The sequence below is a fragment of the Betta splendens genome, chromosome 13 (genome assembly GCF_900634795.4).
Source record: "Betta splendens chromosome 13, fBetSpl5.4, whole genome shotgun sequence".
Lineage (NCBI taxonomy): Eukaryota > Metazoa > Chordata > Actinopteri > Anabantiformes > Osphronemidae > Betta > Betta splendens.
The window spans coordinates 8,201,747-8,224,978 of NC_040893.2; the positions used below are offsets into that span (position 1 = coordinate 8,201,747).

Below are 23,232 nucleotides of genomic sequence, written 5' to 3' on the forward strand. Positions count from 1 at the left end.
ATCAGCAGCATCAGGATATAAAGGTTGTGCGTCCTGAATGGCCTGATGTCAGACTGACCCCATCGCTGGCACAGCAGCCTCGTGACTGCATCTTTAACGATAACACATGACTAGATGATCACCAGAACCACGATGCACTGCCCACACACTGTACGGCAGAATTTCTCCTTTCCACAGAAATACCAGTCAAAGTGCCGCTTGAAACCCTGCGTCCACAAACACAGTGTGTTCTTCCAACACAAGTAAATGAAGTCAGCGATTGAGTTCATCTGCTTGATTTTGTTTATTTTGCTGAAACTTACGGATCGGTTTGGTTTTCATGTATCTGATTCACTGTGTTTTTTAAGCGATAACATAAACACTCACTGAGTAAATCTGGAGAAGAGTCCGCTCAAAACCAGAACGTTGCGCTGCTGCCAGTGACTGATTAAAGGTGAACCAGGGTTGAGCGTTCATTGTGGGTCACAGACACAGACACACTGAACCACACTGAGGTACAGACAGAACACAGCCTACTACTACAAGTACATACTGTTTGATCCAGCTTGGAACACAAAATTATCATTAATATAACCTAAAAATGTAGGAGGACTTTAAATTAAAGTCCAGAATGACCTTCAGCTGGAACTGGTGTGGACCAACACTCGTACTGAGCCACTGGACGGGCGTGAACGAATCTGGAATTAAGTAAGGCTGTGGCTCCTGTAACTTCCCTGAGCGTGACGGGCTCAGTAGTGGGCCAGTGATAGTCTGCAGAGATCCGGATCCATCGCTGAAACCAGCGGCACCCTGGCTGACGCAATCCCCCGTCAGACCTTGGAATGTACCGTATCTGAAATCACTTTATAAGCTGCTCTGTGGAAATTCATGCAACTGTGACAAGTATTTGTTTTCTATTTTAGATTTTTTGTAAATTAAAAAACGCAATCACGTCTATGCACCCTTATGGGGTCATTATGAGGTCACAAATGCCGCCCTCAGAGGTACAGCTAAATCTAAATCCTATGCTGCTCTCTGACTGGGGAGCGTTGGCTGTGCTCCGCAGGCGTGTGTAGAAACTCAAACCGATCCCAAGCCTGAACACCCATTTAACCCCGTCTTCCTCCAAACCTGCTCGCCCGGCTCCATCCCATACGGCTGCAGGCGTCTTGTGGCGACAAGTGAAAAACCTCAGCGCATGAGGCTGCAGGGGTTGTGTCAATACACTCTGTCCCTAATCCCTCAGGGCGAGGCAGCTAGGAGCAACCCAACCCCTGTCCTGGCCAGTAATGTGACAAACGTAAGCAAAGGCTTAGTGCTCATGGCCGTTACATGTCCCTCAGAACAGGACACAGCAAACACTCACTGCTATAAACAACACAACAGGTCCTGTAACATACACATTACAATCATGGTGTCAGAGACAGGGGAACATGACAGAATTCACTGGGTCACAGCCAGCTGTGCTTTGCTAGACTGCCTCTACTGGGCTGATGTTCATTTCAATATCAGTCATTAGAACATTGAATTTACAGGCTTTTTGATTCACTTAAACCTTTTCATGCCTTTCCATCCTCGGGCGTCTTCACGAGACGCTATCGATTGCCAGTCAGAGATAAAGCCGCAGACTGAGGCCCTAAATGTATGTACACGTTGGCCTATTGGCAGCACTCGTCTGTCTAGAAGCCTAAGATGAGCCTCTGTTTGGATGGTGCCTTCACACATATGCGAGTCAGCCATGCTGTGGGCAGTGACGCACCCCCATACCATCACAGATGATGGATTTTGCACCTTTAGGTGGCAACAGCCGCGATGGTCTTTCTCAGCTTTGGCACAGAAAAGCCAACGTCTGTTTTCCCAAAGACGAGCTGAAACGTTGACTTGAAAACAGAAGATGCCTCCGCTGCCTTTCAGTCCAACTGTAACAAGTTTGGTCTCAGAGAAGTTGGCAGTGTTTCCATCCGCACTGGTTGTGTTAACCTCGTGGGTTTTATTTGGAGGGTAGCAACCATTCGATGTGGGTTTCTGACTTTCTCCAGAGTCTAGGAATCCAGGAAGTAGATGTCATAACACCTAAATTGTCTAATTGACTGAGAATAGTCACAAAATGATGAGTCGTGACCCCTTTGTGTTTGCAAAGACTGAGGCTTTGATGGCGGCTCCTTTAATCAATTTGACTGTAAGTGTTCTTCTGTGTTTGTGTTTAGGTGTATTCAAATCCTGAGACAGGGCTCTGTCCATGCTCCTCTTACGCTGTGTACGGTGCTAAAGTACAACATTAGAGTAAGTGGCACATTAGTCCCATTGTATGCAAATGTGTTCTTCTAATCCACTACGTCTCAGAAAGGAAAGTAAAAACGATTCATTGTTAACTAAAAACGCGGTTTTTACTCAACCACATACATTTCACAGCTTTAGTATCAATTTAAAACACAAAAACATAAAGATAAATGCAATGCAAAAAGCAAAAGTAGCGAACAAAAAATATAATTTTACTGTCCAACCAGCGCGTTGACGCATCACTGTGCGGTAGCGCTCATTAATACATAGGCTCCATTCCGGTAAATGCTTTTTTTAGCGGATCCGCTTTATTATCCAGAACCTCATGGGCGGTTTCTGTTCTGCAGCCGAAGGTCTCCGCCGTAGTAGCGAGCAGTCACATGGCCTGTTTGCATCTGAAAGACGAGGGGAGTGTGGAGAAAGCGCGCAGTGGGAGGGGGAGGGGGAGGAGGGGAGACGGGCACAAACGGGGGCCGCACTCCGCCCGAACGCACCACACCGTGTTCGGCGTTTGACGCGGGTCCAGTGCGGCTCCGAGCATCCCGCGCCCGCCGTCCCCGGTGTGCGGGTGAACGTGGCCCAACGGCGCCGGTCGGCGTCGCCCCGCGTGCCCCCCGGACGCCTTCTAGAACCGGCACGAACGTTCGGACGGCGCGAGCGCACGGCCGAGACAATCCCGGAAATAGCATGCGTACATTCAGCCCGTCACGTACGCTCGCCGAGGATTTGCATCGCTGTAGGCTGCCGTAGGTAAGCGGGGCGCCGGAATACGCTTCTCTCGCCCATTTCCACCACATTGTGCGTTGCGAGTCAAACCGTGGCCGTGTTTTATCTGAGCCGACGCGCCGCAGTGGCCGATGACTGGAATGTCTAAATCGGCAGAAGGTGGTTAAGTTGGTAATCGATAGCTGATAAGGTCGGAATATGTGTAGTATTTAAACAGTAATTCAGGGCCGCCGGAAGCAAAAAAAAACAACTGTAGAAACTAGTGGATGAACAGAAATGTGTCCGGTGTCTTATTTTTAGGAGTTTCTAGCGCAAATAACTGGGTAAAAGTGATATATTTTTTTGCTTGCTTCATTGTTTCGCATCGACATGCTTTTAAAACTCAGCAGCGGTTAATGATGCGGGCACTGATGACGTGCGCTTAAATCCGGCGCTGTGACACTAAATTATCCCGTGTTTATAGGCTGCAGTCATTTTAAACCAGTTTCCGCGGAGCCCAGTTAATGGAGACGTCGGCTCCACTGTTAAACCGCTCACAGGCCACACGAACTCGGGCTCAGTGTGACCAGAGACCCGTAGCCGACTATTAATAGGCCTAAAGTGTATCATTTTCTGCCCACAGATATTAAACACGCCCCGACATGCTCATAGGACGACGGGACACAAACACGCGGCGTCAGAGGCTTAAACACGACTGATGGGTGAAATCAAAGCCGCCAGAGGACTTGGACATGAAACTTCCGCGGGGCTCCTCTCGATTACAGAAGGCAGCGGCTCCGCAAGAAAATGAGGCGCGGACGTGAGCTACGTGCGCATCCAGCACACGACATGAAATGGAGCGCCTGGGACACGCGGACCTTTTAAACCCACGCGGATCCGTCGCAGTTTCAGCCTCGCCGGAGCGGAGGGCGAGCGGCCAGCAGGTCGCGCGCGTGGCGGCGGACGCTCACCGCTCGTACCGGGCGGACATGGGGCTTAACGGTTTCTGCTCGTCGTCGCCGCCCGTTCGGAGTCCGACGGCGGCGGAGCTGCTGGCCGGCCTGGCTTCTCAGACCGACGCGCCGGCGATCACGACGCCGACGAAGCAGTCCAAGACGGGCGGGGGGGCGGCGCCGTGCGCCGCCGTGGAGGGGAGCCACACTCCGAACGGTTACCCGGCGCAGATGAAGGGGGTCGCGGTGCCCAACGGGAGTCCCGGGTACTCCCTCACCAGCAGAGCCTGTCTGGTGGAAAACGGGGAGCGGACGGCTCATGAGAAGTGCCCTTTGATGATGAGGAGGGTCAACGGCGACCTAAAGGCCAGGCAGGTCCAGCAACAAAAACGAAGGGGTGGTGAGAACCGGGACCTGGGCTCAGAGACTCTTAACGGCGTGGTAGCGGTCCCACCGGATTTAGGGGGCCCTGCGGATCCCGCTTTCACTTCGGGGGACGCCGACTTCAAACGGCGAAAGCTGCCAGATGGAAGTGGCGCTCACAAATCCCCAGAGCCCTGCAGAGCGGCCAGAGCCGTCGCGCCGCTCACGGCCAACGCTGTCAACTGCACCGGCAGCAGCTCCCACGGCCACATGACAATCAACCACGCCCACGGCGTCAGCCCCCAGACTCCCGCGGCCCCCGCCGCCCCTCACACTAACCAGCACATAGGCCGCAAGGCGGCCCCGGCCGCCCCCAGCCAGGCCTCCCCTGTTGAGGCTCACTGCATGCCGGCCCCAGCGCCCGCCGCGGCGCCCGACTGGTCAGCGGAGCGCATAGCCCAGCAGTACATCATCCCCTGCATGAAGTACTACGGCATCTGCGTGAAGGACAACTTCCTAGGTCCTCGGCTGGGCGACCGGGTGCTCGAAGAGGTGAATGTGCTCAACCACAGCGGGAAGTTCCGGGGTGGTCAGCTGGTGAGCCAGAAGAACATCCCCTCCCGGAGCATCCGAGGCGACCAGATCGCCTGGGTGGAGGGACGCGAGCCCGGGTGCGAGAGCATCCGGGAGCTGATGGCGCACATCGACGAGACCGTCATGCACAGCGCCGCCAAGGGGCAACTGGGGGACTGCGTCATCAACGGACGCACCAAGGTGAGAGGCGCAGCGGGGGTGGGTTGAGCTCAGCCAGAGGGGCATTTCGTGAAGAACATGCAGGAGACACAATGCAGCGCGTGGCCCTGATGAGGCGGGATGCAGGATTCTGTTGCCCGCCTGCTCCTGCCGCGCCTCCATCACGGCCAGCAAACGAAAATAAGCTCAGGCCCTGCATCTGCTCTGCCATCGCAGAGCCTCAGCCTTTGAAGGTGAACGTCGGTATCGCACTCTCACCCCTACAGACATGTCGTCTGATAGCTCATGAGCGCCATTCAGGTTCTATTCTCATTTGCCACCGCTCTTCGTAGAAGAGTGTTCTGAACAGTAAACGTCTGTTCGAGTTTGAGTCCTTTTTCATCCTAGCGGTGTTTTGGATCCAGTACCACCACCACCCTCCTCTCCCCTCTTACTCTCCGTAATGACACATTCCTGGGTTATCTGATTCAGGACATGTTTCTTGAGCGTTTCTGCTTGAAGTCTGGTGTTGGGTACGCACACTGGTTCATTCTACATCCTGAACAATGAACACTTGAACATTTTCCACGTTTCCCAGACTGCAAAAACAGAATTCAGACACAGCAAATCCCCAAACCTCTCTCTGTGTTAGTTGCTAATCTGTAACACATTTGTCATTGAGTTTTCCTCCATTTAGCATTTCCATTTTTTTTCTTCATGTCAGCCGTGAGTTAACCATTACGTGCCAGTCTAGGCTATTTCCCAACATGTTCTGATTTGGCAGCGCCTGCTTGTTTATGCAAGGTTTAGACTATGCAGAGTCGTGGCTTAGTGAAACGCTACTGAAGGCAGATGTCGGCGGTGCAGGAGCGAAGTAACACCATTGTTAGGCTTCTCAAAAAAAGGTCAGTCCGGCTGCGCTGCGCAGGTTAAACTGTGTCTCATGTGGGGAAATAAATCCAGGCTTATTCCTGATGAATACAATGTCTTATCTGATCTGAAAAGTAGATGCAACATAACCTCTCTCCAGGGGAAATCAGGGAAAGCTGCTCCCTGCAAGCAGACGGGCCCTAATTCACTTCTGGGGGCCTTTGGTTTATCAGCAAAGCTATAGGAAAGGTTCTGGCTAAAGGCCGTCTTTCTTTCCGCCTGTTTGTGTTTCTTCTAATCGTCTTTAGCCTTTTTTTAATGCTATCTACTTACATTTTGAGGTAAAAGACACGGAACCCTCCTTATCGCCTGACACCGCCGAGCTGCGGCTTCTCCAAGTAAATGAAGTGGACGTAATTGGTAAAATCAATAACACGTCAGCGCCGCCATCCCAATTCATCCCCTGCCATTTTAAGAGGCGTTTGCGTGAGGTCAGGCAACGGCTTAGGGGAAGACGAGCACAGCAGTAGTTTCCCAGTTGATTCTGGTTGCTGTGGGATTACACTGTCTAGTCATACACGAAATGTATAGGACACATGTTTGCATTGTTTTAGACGGTCGCTGAAAGTGTTGGAGTGAAGGACACTCTGTTCCCTCGCTCGGTTTAGTCCTGTACTGTACAAAATGTCCTGTCTGGGTGTTCCTGTGGAGGAGACCACACGGTGACGGACGAGGCGACGGAGCGTCCACGATGTAGCGGTAGGAAATCAAACCTGGGAGGAGTTTTTAAGTCACGTCATAACATCCTTCTCATCTCGTTTCTCTTTGTCCAACCACCGTTACTGCCTGAAATCAAACACCTCCTTCATGTCGTTCTTTAATATTCCGGTGCCCCTCTCCTTCCCCCTGTCCTGCACTCCCCTCCCTCTCCTCCCACGCCTTATCAACCCCCTTGTTTGCCACTTGGGCAAAATGTTACACAGCCGTTACCCTGGTAACGGGCCCATACAGGCAAGGAGCTGCGCATTGTGCGCGGAGGAGAGGCGCTAGCAGTGCCCAAACCGACGCTTCCCCAGCTGTGGGTGAAGCGTTCGTGTCGTGGGTCCGGCTCGTACGGACGACGTACAGTACAGTACGACGGATAATCAGGTTAGCAAAAACAAAAGGGGCTCCGTCCATGCGACGCTGGGAGAGGAGGAGCCCGCTCGGCAAGAATGGGGAATGAGATCCATGACGTGGGGGGGGGTGGGGAGCGAGGGGCCGGGTGGTTAGCGTGGAAAGACGGCGGGAATGGCGGCGCCGCGGAAGCCTGGGCGCGAGGAGGATGCTGCAGCGGCGTGTCCTCAAACGCCCCTCAGAGCGCAGCAGTGCAAATAACCAGAGTAGCATCATTCCACCACATATGTCCGTAGATGTAATGTTTATGTCCATTGTGTTGTGCTGTTGTACGTGGATGCACGTCTCTGCGTGGTCTGAAATATTCATGGAACGCCTCACGGGCGCCTTTATGTTTTATTAACCTCTGAAGCGCAGGTCGGCTTTCTTAAACCAGCGTCCGTTAGTGAAAACGCGAGTCCTCGGCTCCGTCGGATGTGCTCACACCCACTGAAAGGCACACACACGCAGGCTGTCTAGTCGCTCCACCCTAATATTCGGCGGTGACTCAGTGAAGGTCACCGGGTGCACAGCAGGGTTGACTCATAACAGCCGAGCTGCTTTTCCGCCCTTTGCTGTTTACATGAAAACACCCCTGAAATATAAATCCTGTAATAACATATTTGATCAGGTTTACGGGCCCGTTTGCGTCGTTTTTGTCCGGCTTCGCTTGATGCTGATACCTTCCAGCCTTATGGACCCTGTCACACACAGATCAATGCCCCGCGTACGTTCGACCCGCTCCTGTGTTGTTGTCGGTGTCGCGGTGAATCATTAGCCAGTGTGTAAAATCAGCAACCCTGAAGTGATTTCGGCCGAGCAACGGGCGGTGACGTAAACCAGGAAGGGCAGCACAGATAAATGTGGAGGGTGACACAGCAATTACATTAAACATTAATTCATCAAAGAGCAATCAACACTGTGATATCGGGCCACGTCGGCCACTTTATGGACCCAGGAGCCCCCAGCCTGTAATCAGTACATGCATGTCCTCCTTGCTCGCTCTCTCTCTCTCTCTCTCTCTCTCTCTCTCTCTCCTTATCTCTCCCCTTGCTGCGCCACCATCCGTCTTATCAGCATACGTGTGCGAGCGTTGGAGCTCACTGTATTTTGTCCCTGTCCAGAATAGCTTGTTCTGCCTGTCTGAGCATTACCTTGACGGCCGGGTATGTACAGTACGCAGCGCCGCCGTGATGCTGGTGACGTCGCAGACGGGCGGCTGCTGCCAATTAGACTTCAGCCCACTGTGTTCTAGATCTCAGCAGTGATGACAGATGCGATCGCGGCGCCGTGTGTCGTGCAGTGGGATTTTTCGGGTGTGTGAGACCCAAAACCGAGGATACTAGTAATGTGTCCTCCTGGATTACACGCCAGTCCTGTTTAGACATTGTGTATGTGTCTGGACTAGTTCATACTAACTAAGTGCTCGTTTTGATTTTTTTCAGGAGGAACCTGGCTCCTTTTTAAATACCCCCACACAAATAAGCACCCTCATGTTTAGAACCTATATATTTACATTAATGATGACTGATGCACAAGCAGATGTGTTTCTGTGTACGCTGATATGTTCAGGCTGACCCCAGGACACTTGGCTGTCAGTTGCAGTGTTTGGAGGTTAATGGGCTCCGACTGTGGCGGCCAGTAATGAGCTGACTATACAACCAAACTCACTTGGCTGTGAATGAGGTGGGAAGTTCCAGGAGGAGGGGGGCGGCGAGCTCCCTGACCGGAGCCCTGCTACCCACCATACTGTCACGTTCACTTTGGTTCCCCAGGCGACACGGGGACAGGGACAGATGCGTTCCTCTTGGAAATCTACGTGAACGCTTCCTCTGGGCTCAGGTTGTCCCACTGTAGTAGTTGAGGAGCTTAAACGATAGCGTCAGGCGAGTAAAATCGATACTTCAGCGGCGCAGAACCCGTTAGTCATAAACGATAGTGCCCCCGAGCCGGATCCAATCTCGTAACTTGCTTTACATGCTGAACATCATAAGTCAAGACAGTGACAGCATCTTCCTCTGCAGTCGACCCGGAGAGATAGCGGAGAACTTATTGCTCTGCTCGGTGCCGACTATCGGCGCTCGGATCTCTTTCTGCCAACATAGACTCACGCTGGGCACAAAGTGAATGAGCTGTAGACGTCTACTCTGCTCCGACTGAGATCCGTCCCGGCGGAGACGGTGTGGAAGCGGTTCAGTCTGAAACATGAGCACGGCCCTGCAGTTCGGAGTGGTGGCGCCTTGTACCCGGCTCGCGTTCGTCCTGGTGAAGGTTGCCTTTGTGCCTGTGGAGGCTCATCAGTCACATGCCTTGGCGCCGACTGCGGAGTTCCCTCGCTGGTTCCCTCGGACTCCCGGCTCCTTTGCAGCCTCCAAGACGTCAAGCAGGGGAAATACCAGCACCAGACCATTGTTTGAACCTGGACAGTCTGTGTGCAGATTGTTGGCTAGCTGAGAACGACAGCTGAACTCTGACACATTCAAGTGCTCTTTTCCATTCTAATGTCTATATGCTCTTCACAAATAAGATGCAGGAATGTATGCTGAGTATTGAGAAAAGGCCCCAGGGAGAGCAGTCATGAAGTCTTTTGCATATTCTTGTGTAGAGTTGCAGGTCTGGTCTAAGGTGGACGTGAATTAATGATGCCATTCCTTCTGTTTTTAGGCCATGGTTGCCTGTTACCCGGGTAACGGAGCAGGATACGTCCGCCATGTTGACAACCCCAACAGTGATGGACGCTGCATAACGTGCATCTACTATCTTAACAAGAACTGGGATGTTGAGGTAATCTTACACTCAGTATTAGAGATAAATACATGGATCAATACAATCCTGGAAACTTATCGCGAGGATTATTTCCTGTCAGTGATCCTTTCTTGTAAAAAGCCATATTGCACTGATATAAGCAGCATTATGCAAGCGAGGGACTGTATTGTGTGTTCACGTAGAAGCAAGGAGGATTGCTGCAGATCTACCCTGAAGGCAAAAACGTGGTGGCCAATATCGAACCACTGTTTGACAGACTGCTCATCTTCTGGTCCGACCGCAGAAACCCACACGAAGTGAAGCCAGCCTACGCCACTCGGTTTGTGAAGCTCACGCTCCAAATACACCTATGCAAATTCATGTAAAGTTGTGATGTGATTATGTCACATTGAATGCTGCCACTTGTATATCCATCCTGTTTTCATAGCAAAAGGCTCATAATAATAATATAATATAAAAACTGGTAATAAATGGACACTAAATAAACAAGTAGTAAACAAGTAAACAAGTGTAGTTTAAATGTAGTTTATTTAAATGAGCCTCGCAGGTCAAATAGAGACAAATGCTGAGTTTAGCCTCACCTTTGCAAATGAAATTATGTAGAGGAACTAGGATGCTCACGTGGAATGGACAGACTCTTAATTGGTAATTACTTGCACAAGACTCATTAAAAATCTACATTTGTTCTGGACACATGTCACATAGAAATTCACTCCTCCCGACCGCGGGGGGTGGTGGTCAAAGGGGGGGAGGCAGGAAGTATGTGTTTCCTGAGGGGGCTGCTGGGAGGGAGAGGGGAGGAAGGTTCAATTGCAAGACTCGTGCTGGAAAGGCACCGACATAAGAGACAGGAATAAACAACACAGCCCCACAGGAGAGACTAGAAGCTGTGGATATTAACCCTCTGCTGCCTGGAGCGCTCTCCAACCTGACCAGTCCAGTGTTTGAACCTGTTTTATAAGAATGTGTTTGTAACCTTTGCATGTGTGTGATGTGTGTGTTTTTTTTCTTCAGCAGCACTTACAGAGTTGCTTCTTGTGTCTTACAGCTATGCCATCACAGTCTGGTACTTTGATGCAAAAGAGAGAGCAGAGGCTAAGGAGAAATACAGGCTGGGTGAGGCTTAAATTTCTTTCCTAACTTGTTTATGTGCTGAATCAAACCTGCTTCTATTTTTGCAAGCTCATATTGTATGCGACTAATCTTCTCTTTTCTCTGTCGCTTGTGCCTATAGCAACGGGACAGAAAGGTGTTCAAGTGCCTGTCACTCAAAACGGCAGGACATAAATGTCGCCTAATTGCCGGAGAGCACTCTGAACGTATTATGTGCCTTCCTGAACCGCTAATGGACTTTGCCATCATAAAAGGAGACGCGGTCAAAATGTCAGTCATCGCCGCGGCTTCACGCCAGTGGCGCATTGTCGGCCGTCACATTGACGTCACGGGCTGTGATGTAATGTTTTCCTGCTATGTGATCTGGCTGCTGATGAAAGATATGGCACGGACCGAGCCCGGCCTGGATTGTGCGGCAGAGGTGACGGAGGAGCAGAAGATCTTCCACGGTCTCCCAGAATCACCACGAAGTGGGAAGAGAAAAACAGACTTTCTAATTTTATTACATGGCAGTTTTTGCCTGTTTAGTAATCAGTGGTGGTGTTATGTGTTGAGATTTTCTTTTGTTTAAACTCTGCTGTTGTAATTAGAATTCACACACAAGGAGTGTAAATGATGAATAAGTCTAGAGACTGTGGGGTAATGAATTCAAGGAGGATGAATCGGTGGGGTTATCCCTAGAAGTCCTGCTTACCCCTGTCTGTGGCGTGGTTCCCTCATGTCATAGGTGGACAAGTGTGTACATGTCCCCAGAGGAGAGGAGAGGAGGCTGTGTATTAGGCCCAGTGAACGCTACCCATCATGGCAACACTGCTTCCAAGTGCCATAGTTCAGGGATGCACCGACAACACATAACAAGTGCATAGTACTTTGTATAGCTAGAGTCAAAAGCCAGTGTGCACAGGTTTTCTCCACTCCTGTCTGTTTGCTGGACATGGCTCACACTTATCCAGCGATGGGGACAAAATAGGAATTGATGAATTTGAGAGGTGTGTGTGTGTGTGTGTGTGTGTGTGTGTGTGTGTGTGTGTGGGGCTCAGCTTGGCCCTTATCTGCCGTTAACTCAAAGGACAACAGTATTACAACATGAAAGAATGAGCTCGATTAAAATCGTACACCCTCAAAAGACGTGCGACGACACTAAACATTACATAGCAGAATTAAAGCCACACTCAACCTGTTTGCGTTGTACCATTCTAATAGAAAGCACAGCAGAGATGTGTGTATGTGTGTGTGTGTGTGTGTGTACACTTCAGGGTGAAACGCACCTGTTTGAATGTGTAAATGTTGCCCATGACTGTGACACAGGCCACTGTCTGCAGGTGTTGTCTCACTGTATGCTAGGTTGGTTAAAGGGGGATACTGTGTCTCTCTTTAAAAAGCACTTTATTGTTTGGAATGCCATGTGTGAACGGAAAAGAAACCGTAAACATGACTAAACATGCAGATTAATGCCTTTATGCTGTGGATAATATGGTGATTCAAATGCAATAGAAACTAAAATGAGAACAAATAGAAATTGTTTGCCTTTTTTAATTGGAGTATTTAATTAAAAGCTGTCTGTTTTGTACACTTATAATTTGTAATTGATTTATTCAGGAAAAGTTTTTCTCGCCTGTCTGGATGAGAGAGGGGCAAAAATAAAGGGTTAGAAAACATCAAGAGCTTTTTTAAATTCTACTGTAACATGAGTAAAGAATTCCAAGGCAGCGTAAACTAAACCCTCACCGTTCGTGATGCAGAGCAGGCAGGAGGAGCCATCGTTCCCTGTCTCTCTGCAGCTAAATGTGCGTGTTCAGTGATTGAGTCCATGTCTGATTGACAGGTATTTTGTACAGCAAAGACACGTAGCAGTTTACTTCTGTTTGACTGTTCTATCAGCACAAAAAAGATCAACTTTCCACTATGACTCAATGTAAATGTCCTGGGTTTAAATGTAATAGTGTAAGTAATTAGATCAATAAGCACATTCTTAGTCTGTGGCTCTACAGAAATTCTCAAGGAAAAAAAAGTCCTCAAGACGGAGCACATCAAAACTGCAATGACACATTTAGCCACTAGGGGCGGAAAAACTCCAAAATGGGGTAAGAGAGAGCAGGTCCTGACCTTTGCTCTGTGAGTTATGTTAGCTGCTAAAAGATGTGATATTAATATATTGTGTTTATGTTCCCACTGAAACAACATCACCACACTGTTAGAACCCCCTTGTACATGGTGTGCTGAGTAACATAAGTCCAGATTTTACTCTGCTCTGTTAGCCTCAGACAGGTACAAACATGGGAGCACAAACATTATGGAAACAAGAAACGTTCATATTAACCTGACCTTTTCCAGACATCACCCTTGTGACACTGCATTGATATAATCACTACCAGTAGCCCGTCAATGGGCCCCTCTGAACACAGTGATGCTGACGCAGACATACATTATTATTGTATTTACAAACATGATGCATAAACCAGCCATACCGGTGCACTACAATCTTTCTGTGGATCAGTGTCGAGCTACTGTCTCACATTACTTCTTCTTTTTACATGCACATCAGCCTATGTGGCAGCAGAGGGTTAAACAAGTTCATGATAAATATTTTGTTGTTGCAGTTATCTTTCTCCACCTTGTGGTTTGTATCGGTCATGACAGTTTGTCTAATATTTGCTGTAGTGTCGTGTGTCACCAGCAGAGGTCAGCAGTGAAATGCTCTTGTTAGAATCAGCTCACTATTTGTGTTTTATGTTATATTATTCTTTCTTGTTGTCTTTATTCAGATCTTTTATGTTTACACACCTACACACACTGACTTCACCTGGATTCAGGTCTCCTACTGGCTAGAGCACACGACTCTGCTCATACGGATAGATACACTGGAAATGTTGGATGAAGGAGCAATGTATTCTCCACAGTGAGGCAGCATAATAACTGTCCGTTTAATGGATGTATAAGATTTCCAGATTTTGTTTTGGGAACATTGTGTTCATTAAAGACCCTTCAGCTCAATGGCAAAGTCACGAGCAATGGCCAGTTCAGAGAGTTTCTAAGTCATGCGTAGCTCGTTGTATCTGCCACGTCCCTCTTTCTCTGCTGAGTTCATCTTTGCTGTTCTATGTGGTCAGACTGGACTGTGATGAGCTGTAGTTTATATATTTGGACAGTTTTCTCTGGATCTGAAATTAGAAGTTTTAAAGGTTTTTTTGTCAGTAATACTGCATTACTCCTTTCATTTTTTAGGATTATCAGGAATGTTATATTCAGCAGCATACAGCACCTTCCATGTTTGCACATGTGGAAGTCAAGGACACATTTATGTGTTGCGCAACATGCTGTTTTTCAGGTCTTGCTCCTCCTCCTTGCTCTTGGCATTTACTTGCAGCTTGAAAGAATAGAAAACAACCAGGAAGAAATGAATTTCGGCTTGTTGCAAGTGTGAACCTGAATTTAAAATCAAAATCAACAATCAACTACTGGGGACATACAGTGTACAGTACTGGGCATAGATTTGAGGGTGGGTTAGAATTACTATGAGAAGAGCACAAAAACACTGTTTGCTGCTTGCAAAAGGGCACCTGTTGTGTGTTGTCCAATGTTAATGGTGCCATCTCAGCTTTATAACATAAAGATGTCATAAAGTTACTCAGGTTACTCTGGGTTGCTACAGAAGCAGAATTCAGATTTCTTTTTGTGATAAAGTAAGGAATAATGGACTGGCACTGTATATAAGAGAGACTTATTAGTGAACACAGTTGAACTGAGTGTTGGGTGATTCCTTGAGGAACAGCTTCACTTTAGTCATGTTCTTAGTGTCATTCTGATGTTTTCTGTAATACAGTGTTACAACAACCCATGCACTCATACGGAGTCATAAACGTGACCTCAGGAAATTTGATGTCTGGCTTCAACTTCTCTTTGATGGTGTCTTTGTGCAAACCAAAGCTGCAATGTTTCATCAGTTCATCTACGCCTGAAGACTAATCAGGCTGCCATTAACCTGCGCACACCAGCATAGTGTGAGTTTGTTCTTATTCCAGAACACCCACCAATCATTTAGGTTCCACTTTTACACATCAGTGACCTTTGCAAGGAAAAAAGAAAATATGGAACAATCTCCCTATTTGCATTAGTATTAGGGACCAACGCGCCAAGGAACATTGTTTCGTTTTGACACATTGATGATTCACTCTCCATCTTCTTGACCAAGCAAATGTTTTGACCACAGGCAGGATGTGTTCTTGCAGTTGAGGCCTGGACAGAGCTGTTTAAAAGACACAAGGATGACACACCTTCAATCACAGACTCCAGATTCATATGTCTGCAAAATAAAAATGAACTCTCAGTGTTTCCAGAGCCTCCTCTGATCTCCATTTACTTAAAGCCAAAGGAAACAGATGCTAATTTCTGTGAAGAATACGTTGTGTTTTTATAAGTCTATATTATAATTGCTCCAACAGAAAGCTGCGTTACAGCTCACCTTTATATGAGTGTGGTGCAGAGCAGACACAGCAGATGTAGAGCTGGCTGTAGTCCAGCAAGGGTTCTTGTATTGTAGTTTTAGGTACGAACATAAATATGCAAATTGTAGCTATTTTATTTGTTTCTATCTATTTCTTTAGTCTTTAGTTGCCATGATTATTTAGTAGCTAGTACTATAGAAAGGAGATTGTTTGTTAAGGATGCACGATGGCAGACAGTGTGTCACAGGCAAACCAAAGTCTCTTCAAAATTGCATTTAGTCCTTAGTTCATAATTTTAGATAATAAGATTACAAATTTAATATCAGACTACTAATTTGATCACTGGTCAGACACAGGTTGTAGTAGGTTTCACTCTGTGTAACAGACGATTTCTGCATGTGTGCTGTGTTCGGGTTTCTATGTGCGGTCATTAAACATTAGTCTCTATTTTCTTATTTTTGTTTCGTTTTGAGCTGTCCTTGTACCGTCACCGTAGGTGACACTGTATTTTCCTCTGGACTTTCTTTGGCATGAAGAACTCTGTGTTCTTTTGGCCTGAAACAAGTGAAAACACATAATTAAAAAAATTATGGTTTCCATTCAACATACAAAGGAAGGCTTACATCAGAATAAGAGGACACGTATAAATATTGTACTGTAATATGGGATTGTATGTATGTGATAAATTTATATTATAACAGGATTTTTTTTCAGAACATTTGTATTGACTTTAACATCCTCTATTGAATCACAACTATAGTTGCCATAGTGATGAATTTCCTGTAATGTATATGTTGAACTAAGTACGTTCCAGTTAAATCAATAAACTGTCTCTGTTCATATGTGCATGTTTGGAGGTCACACAGTATATTTGCAAACCACCAAGATTGTATTTACATGTGCAGTAAATGTGTTTCTGTTTGAATAGTTAATGTCCATGTGACACAAATAAGCGCTGACTAGAGAAATGTTTTACCCGCACCACCGCTTATATTAAACTGTGTGTGTGTGCAGAATGCTGGGTGTACAGTAGTTATTCACTGATGGGAGCGTGTCTCTGCGTCTCAGGGGAGCCGTGCAGCGGGGCTGTTCTCACGGGGTGGGGTGTGTCTGAGCACCTATCCCAGGGGCATCTTCAACACAACGGGGGGCTTAGACCGTCTGACCCCTTCGTCTGACCCCCGCCTGCTCCTCCCTCGGGCCCCACAAGCTTCGCCTCTGCCGGCCCCCGTCTGTGTAAGCACCTTGGGCAAGATTCTTTCAGGTCTGCTTTATGAAAAAGCGGGTGGGGGACATATTTATGTTGCACATGCACCAACTTCTGAAAGCCAGGCAATACAGTGAACCCAACAAACCCAAACCAAATCGGTTAACATCAAAGTGGGTAAAAGAGCTGAACAGGCTATAACCTGTAAGATCAGGTCACAGCAGGTGTCCACAACAGATAGAGGAACTCAGTCGCTTAGTTTGTTTGAGATGCCTTTGAGAGCTAGTGTCAGTTAATGAAATGTTTATCTATTTGTGTACTATAGCTGGAGGGATAACTGATTCCTGGATGTAGTTTCTACCCTTCTCCGAATTGTCAGTCAGTTTCTTGCCTTTTCAGTGGATCTACATTGATGCTTGGTGTAAAAGGAAACTGGGGCAGTAGTTTGGATGCGTATCTATGCGTGTTGGCCACAAGAAGCACCCACTGCGGCATTGATGCATCAGCTTATATTGAGGTTCCTATTACAGGCCTGGATCATAGGAGTAAGACAGGCTTAGAAGAGCCAACAAGGAGGATCGGGTCAATACAACACTGGGCCGAGGAACATGTCGACGACCTAAAGCCTAAATCTGAAGGCCGGGATGGTGTTGGAATCACCTTTTCAGATCAGGCACATTTGTTGGGTGATGCTAGAAAACTGTCACCGGGAGCAGCAGCAGTGTATGTAATTGCCATGCTGCTGCAGTTCATCTATGCTACTACTGCAGGTAAGACCAACAGGACTGATCTGCTCCACTAAGGGGATTAGACCTCCATGTGGACTCACTCTGAGGTAGTGGCATCAGAGGGAGGGAAACGCACAGGGAGGATGAACACTGATGTTTGTGGATATTGAAAGGGTAGAGATTAAAAGGTTATGTTTTCATTTTGTTTGGTCACCACCCAAGCTAAAATAAGCTTTCATTGTAATGCTAAGAAAATGACATCTGTTTGTGCAGCCTGTGAGCATAACAACCTCCAACCACGTTTTCATTTTGGACAGAATCCTTTAATAACAGGTAGCAAGTTTACATTATAGCAGATGTGTTTGTAGCCATTAGTTATTAATATAAAACAACTAAAAAAGAGTTTCATATTCATGAAAACAATATGAGTGGAAAAGATCAGGAATTACTGTATGAAGGCAATAATCAAGAATGAGTTTAAACAAGTTAATAATGAGATACTGTCATGTTCTACTGGGGCCTGAGTAACATATAGTGGAATTATTGCAGCATTTTGATATATTTTGTTGATATAATTTTCTCCTTTTCATTGTAGACTTTGTTCCATTTTATATATGGAGAGGTTACAGACACATGGCTCATGTTTGAAATTTTGCAATATGGTGAATTCCAAGATGATTCAGTCTTGAGCCTTTATCAGTTCATCTTTAGTTTTAGGGAGGGAGGTTACATGAATCAAACTAAATGTAGGAGAGAAGTACTGTATACGTGGGCATGGACTTAATGGCTGACTTGACTTGCTCATGGAATGGTTCACTAGGGTTTATGCACAATGGATCCTAACACAAAAACACAAACACAGATGAACCAAAGACCTCCTGGTGAAAGGCGCATAATGCAGTTGCACGGCCTCCTTGAACAAGTCCTCACCGAAGCAGGTATTTACCTATAACGGTGCTAAAACATGGCGTCCCGCCGTGGCCGTCTCACACAAACGAGAGCACTCGTGGTAGTGAGCACACTGTGCTACCTACTTCATTGAGTGCAGTGTTCCTGAAATTCATTAATCCTCCTTCTCTTGAGCAAAATAAACAGAGCCGCCGCTCACGCACTGAGCGTGACACGCACATTTAGCCATTTTGTGAGGCTCTCACGCTACATTCAATCATTTCTCACGCGTGTTCACAGTATTTTTTATTTCCACTAATTATATCGAGCATCTTTGGCAAAAGTATTCGATAATGACTCTCATAATGACGCTGTAGTTCCATAAAAAATGTAAATAATCCCAGAGGAAACGTGCTTTGCGTCAAGATGGCTATTTAAAACGAGATGAGGAAACCACAATCAGTAAAACACAACACAGAAAACACAGTAGAACAAATTTTAAAAATTTTGAAAAAAGGAAAGACAGATGTGAATTTAAGGCCTACGTTGGCTACACCTGTAATTGATGCTATAAAAGGACATTTGTCAGGTATTTGATTGAGAGGTGCGAAACTTCAGCCACCGTTGTGGTTACTTCTTGTTTTTGCAGGAAGTTGATCTTGTGCTAAAATAGTACTAACTTAGGAAGTGGAAGACTGAGTGACGATTCGACGACGATGACTTTCCAGGACTGATGAGGGACAAGGTCAATGCACAGTTGTTTGTACTCTTAAATCAGTTGGAATACTTGGTAGGAGTGTATTTTTATATCAAGGTCCTGTTTTCATGCCTTCCCACCGGATTTTAAGACCCCGCGTGTTGACAAAGCTGAACATCCTCAGCTTGAAGCTGTCAGTTCTTCACTAAATCTCCAGGTACCTGCTCTAATGCTACAGTTCAAACCTTTTCAGTTCAAAAATCACTTTTCAGCTAAAAGCTGTTCTGCAAAGTACTGTACAACAAGTAGGAAGACACAAAGTATGTGAGGCTATTGACATATAGTTCAGTAGCTGCAGCTGTAGCTACATCTTTACATGCATTTATATATTTCTATTTGTTGCACAATGAAACAATGTTGTTGTCAGGGTCATATAAAGGTTTTGAGCCAAACCAAACTATTTGATAAAAACTGTAAACAATACAGTTCACACCTCCAATGTTGAAACCTTGTGTAAATATGCTGCGCATCAAAGTGACCTCTACTCAGTACAGGACTGGCTTGCAGAGTAAGAGCACTGGTAGAATATGCAAACAGGCACATAGCATACAGTGAACATGTAACTCTCATAAACTATAAATATACATAGACAACTGCATGCGCATACGTTAAACCTGACGCTAAGTGGGAGACACACTGGTCTCGTCCAGTGTTTTCAGTGTTTTCACAGCTCAGAGCAAAACAGTAGAACTGTACCTTATTTGAAATACCCGTCTTCACCAGGGGAAGCCGTTTCAGATTTCTTGTCTTGTGGATGATACTTTTTGCAGAGAATAGACTTCTGTAAACTGCACACTGTCGATTAAAAGGACTAAACTGGGCTCCTAACAACCTGCAGCATGTACACACTTAGTGAGAAAAGCTGTGGCTTCAAGTGTAATTCAGATACTGACCTTATTTGGTGCAATGTACTACAAATTATGATCACTTGAACTAAGCCAATTAACTCGTGCCTTAGGTGCAGCTTTTAGTATATTAAGCACAAGCTTAGGGGTCTCCATGCAGCACAATCTAAATAAAGCATACTAATTATAAGTGTTTATAAAGTAGCTGCAGGACATTCTAGTTGGGACTGGAGGAGCAAACACGTGTTTTACGAGACTGTTGACAAGTCAGGCTTCAAAGTAGCAGGACAAGGGCAAATGACATAACACACAGTCACCCATTAACACAAAGAAACCGAGTGAGAGGCAAGAGAGTAGGAGGCAGAAAAGGAGAACGAGAGCAGACGAGCGAGCGAGCGTGTGGGCCGGTGAAAAGAGGAGATTCTGAGCTCCTCGGTGCCATGCAGTATCGTGTGACTTCCAAAGCAGGACGGGGGTAAAGGAGCCGGGAGGGGGGGTGGACGTGGTGAGAAGGGTGTGGTGGTCTCAGCAAATCACAGCCCTCGCTCGCTCTGGCTAGTTTGAACTGCTTGGGATTGAATGTTCTCCACAGATGACCTGCGGGAAGATTGTGTTCTGTGTGTTTTTAGTCGACACGTTCCCTGTCCTCAGCATCTAGCTGCTCTTTGACATTATCACAGCCCTCTCTGACCTCCCTTAGTCCTGTAGCGCCTCTACTACTGCTACTGCAGCTACTAGACAAAAAAATATACTAATATATAATAGATATATATATATATATATAGATATATATATATAGAGATATATAGATAAATTATATATATATTATATATATATATATATATATATATATATATAATATTATATACATATATATATATATATATATTGGGGACATTGGATGGATGCATGCAGTAAAAGCGCTGGAAGAAGTGATTCAGCAAACCTTGGACTGCATCTGTTTTTTCCTCTGTCCGCTTCACTTTCAGAAGAATGTTTTCCGTGGTCTGGCGAAGTACAGTGACAATACCCGACCTGGGATGGATGCATTGTTTGTGTCCCTGAGGCCGTTTTGTGTGAGGAATGCTAAGCGTCACACCCTTGCATTACACCTTTAGTCCTGCTGTATGAGGAGACGCAAACAGGATTATATTTGGATTTTTATAGTATTCAGAATATGGAAAGTATACGAATCTAAATCTCCTCTTATAAAACTTCACTGTGTAATAAAGCAGTGAGTGACGTCAGCCTAACGTGGACCCATTCTTCAAATACGAACAGTGACACAGGCTCAGTTTCACACAATGTGGTAATTAAATGCATTCATGTGAAGTGTTTGGTATTTTTTAAGTATTCTTTTCTATCACAAGCACTGCGGGAACATTGACGTGTGTCTTTGACAGGGTGTGTTTCACTGGGCTAGACGATGACAGGTAGCAGATACTTCCACTGCTGGCTGCTGGAACCTCCTTACTTTATTATTAAAGCTAAAGATAATGAAACTACATTATTCATAGGGGTAAATCGTCCTGTCAGCATTTCACCGTCAGCATCAACCACATGCAAACGTGAAACGGCGCTGCGCAGGGTTCAGCATCTGAAGGTAGAACGTGGGCTTCCCAACACGTGGCGCAGTTTGAACACATTTCTCTTAAATGGATCCCTCGTGCTGATGTACACAGTGTGTGAATTATTAACTCCAGGTCCAGGATCGTGTGTGTGAAGCCGGGAGGAGGAGAAAAATGTGTGCGGCAGTGTGAGGCTTTGCACATAACTTTGTTTATGAGGGTGAAAACAGTGCAACATTGTTTTGCAGCATATAGACTTCAACTGCATGTATAAAGCCTTTACAACCTCAGATACATAACACTATTCAGTCATTTAAAGCTTGAGGACAGGAGTGGATCAAGTAAGAATACTTTTGGCTACAGATTGCATACTATGATGCTCTAAGGTGATAATGACTATTCATATAACAACTACTATGATAACGATTGTTCCTTTTGGCTTCAGACGTTTCACTTAAGGTCAAGATTTTGATCGCATGTTGTAGCAAAGGTCATGTGAGGTTCAAGGCTTTACACTTTGACCAGAGATCAAATTACAGCCCTGCTCTACTACAGTAGATGCCAGTTTTATATTTAATCAAAGACAGGCTGCGACAGAGCGAGGATGGATGTGGGCAGAGAATGCCAGTGTGATTACACAGTGTAAACGCGTGAGTGGGTCCGAGAGGCCCCTCCTGGTGACACAAGCTGAGATCAGACGGGCTTTAGGGGTCTCACTGCTCTCACTGCTGAGCTACAGGGAGCACAGTGGCCCCGGATCCAGATAAGCTGTGGGAAATGCCACGTAATAAAGTCACTAACGGGCCCAACATGACATGATAAACGTTATGGCAGTGATATCATTTAGATTTAGCAGGTTTAATGTTGTATATAATTCAAATCTGACTGTCCCAATGCAGCAAAGACTCATCGCTAAATAAAGCTCCAGGTCGGGTTGGGTTTGTGGGTGTGGGATTTAGGGCCGAGACAATATCCTGCTTCATCTATGCTTGGGACTCTTTTTCTCATTACATTTAATCTCTTTATTCTTATTGTCTTATTAAATGCATGCAGTTCTTTAGCAAAAGAAGTCGAGACTTCATAGAAAACGTCTGTGGGAATGGAGCTACGACGCGCTTGTGTATTTTTTGTGGGTCGCCGTTTTCACCTGATCCGTCAACACCCGCGTTCAAAAATGTAATCGCAGAATTTGCTGCCAAGGAATCGTGAACTGCCTCCACTCTTCCCGAAGGACTACCCGGTCTGCGTTTTCATAATGACTCAGCACTTTTCTTCTTTTGCAGCTTTTGCACGGTCATTCTTATGCCTTGATTCCCTGCCCGAGTCTTATTAGGTGCCCTAGCGGAGCAAACACAGCTTGCAGTCACTGAGAGGCCTCTTGTTCTGGTTTGGCACATGACGGTGTGGTGTTGAGTTTCCTTTCTGTTTCCACGCTTCCACCTTCTTCATTGTCCGTCTCCCTGTCTCTCATCTGTTCTCACGATACCTGAGAAAGCTGCATTTTGTTTATCAGGCGCGTTCTCTCCGCTGCGTCCCACTTTCCCCGTGTCTCAACCTGTTCAAGCTGTGATGCAACACAAATGAGAGCATGAACGCACCAGAAGCTATGTGCAGCTGTGGTTTGAGCAAACGCTCGTCCTCGCGGCCTGTTCACCGTGTGCGCTGCCTGTTTTCTTAGACGGGGCCTAGTCTGGAATGACTCTCTTCACTCCCTCGCAGCGGCGGGATTCACCATTGAACTTGTGTTTTCTCACAGAGTAACGCGCTGTTTCACTGAATCACAGCAACTCCTCCAATCATTCACCCCGTCAGAGGGAACAAAGAACAGGACTGAGATAACAAACCCAGCTCACAGAGGACAGCTTCCTACCGGCCCGG

The 23,232-nt window shown here is 46.5% G+C and overlaps 1 protein-coding gene across 1 annotated transcript; it reads left to right on the top strand.

The window, feature by feature from the left end:
* Positions 1-2,699: 2,699 nt before the first annotated feature.
* On the top strand, positions 2,700-12,489 carry egln2 (egl-9 family hypoxia-inducible factor 2). The gene is made up of 6 exons (XM_029170594.3): positions 2,700-3,009; positions 3,608-5,054; positions 9,702-9,821; positions 9,986-10,122; positions 10,852-10,919; positions 11,038-12,489. The coding sequence occupies exons 2-6, from the start codon at positions 3,819-3,821 to the stop codon at positions 11,088-11,090; spliced, it is 1,614 nt and encodes a 537-aa protein (XP_029026427.1). The 5' UTR covers positions 2,700-3,009; positions 3,608-3,818; the 3' UTR covers positions 11,091-12,489.
* The last annotated feature ends 10,743 nt before the right edge of the window (positions 12,490-23,232 follow it).

Bases quoted from the DNA above. Each gene is read 5' to 3' on its own strand.
- egln2 (XM_029170594.3), top strand. From the start codon at position 3,819: ATGGAGCGCCTGGGACACGCGGACCTTTTAAACCCACGCGGATCCGTC. The intron at 10,123-10,851 runs GTTTGTGAAGCT...TGTGTCTTACAG, and splicing joins AAGCCAGCCTACGCCACTCG to CTATGCCATCACAGTCTGGT. The intron at 10,920-11,037 runs GTGAGGCTTAAA...TTGTGCCTATAG, and splicing joins TAAGGAGAAATACAGGCTGG to CAACGGGACAGAAAGGTGTT.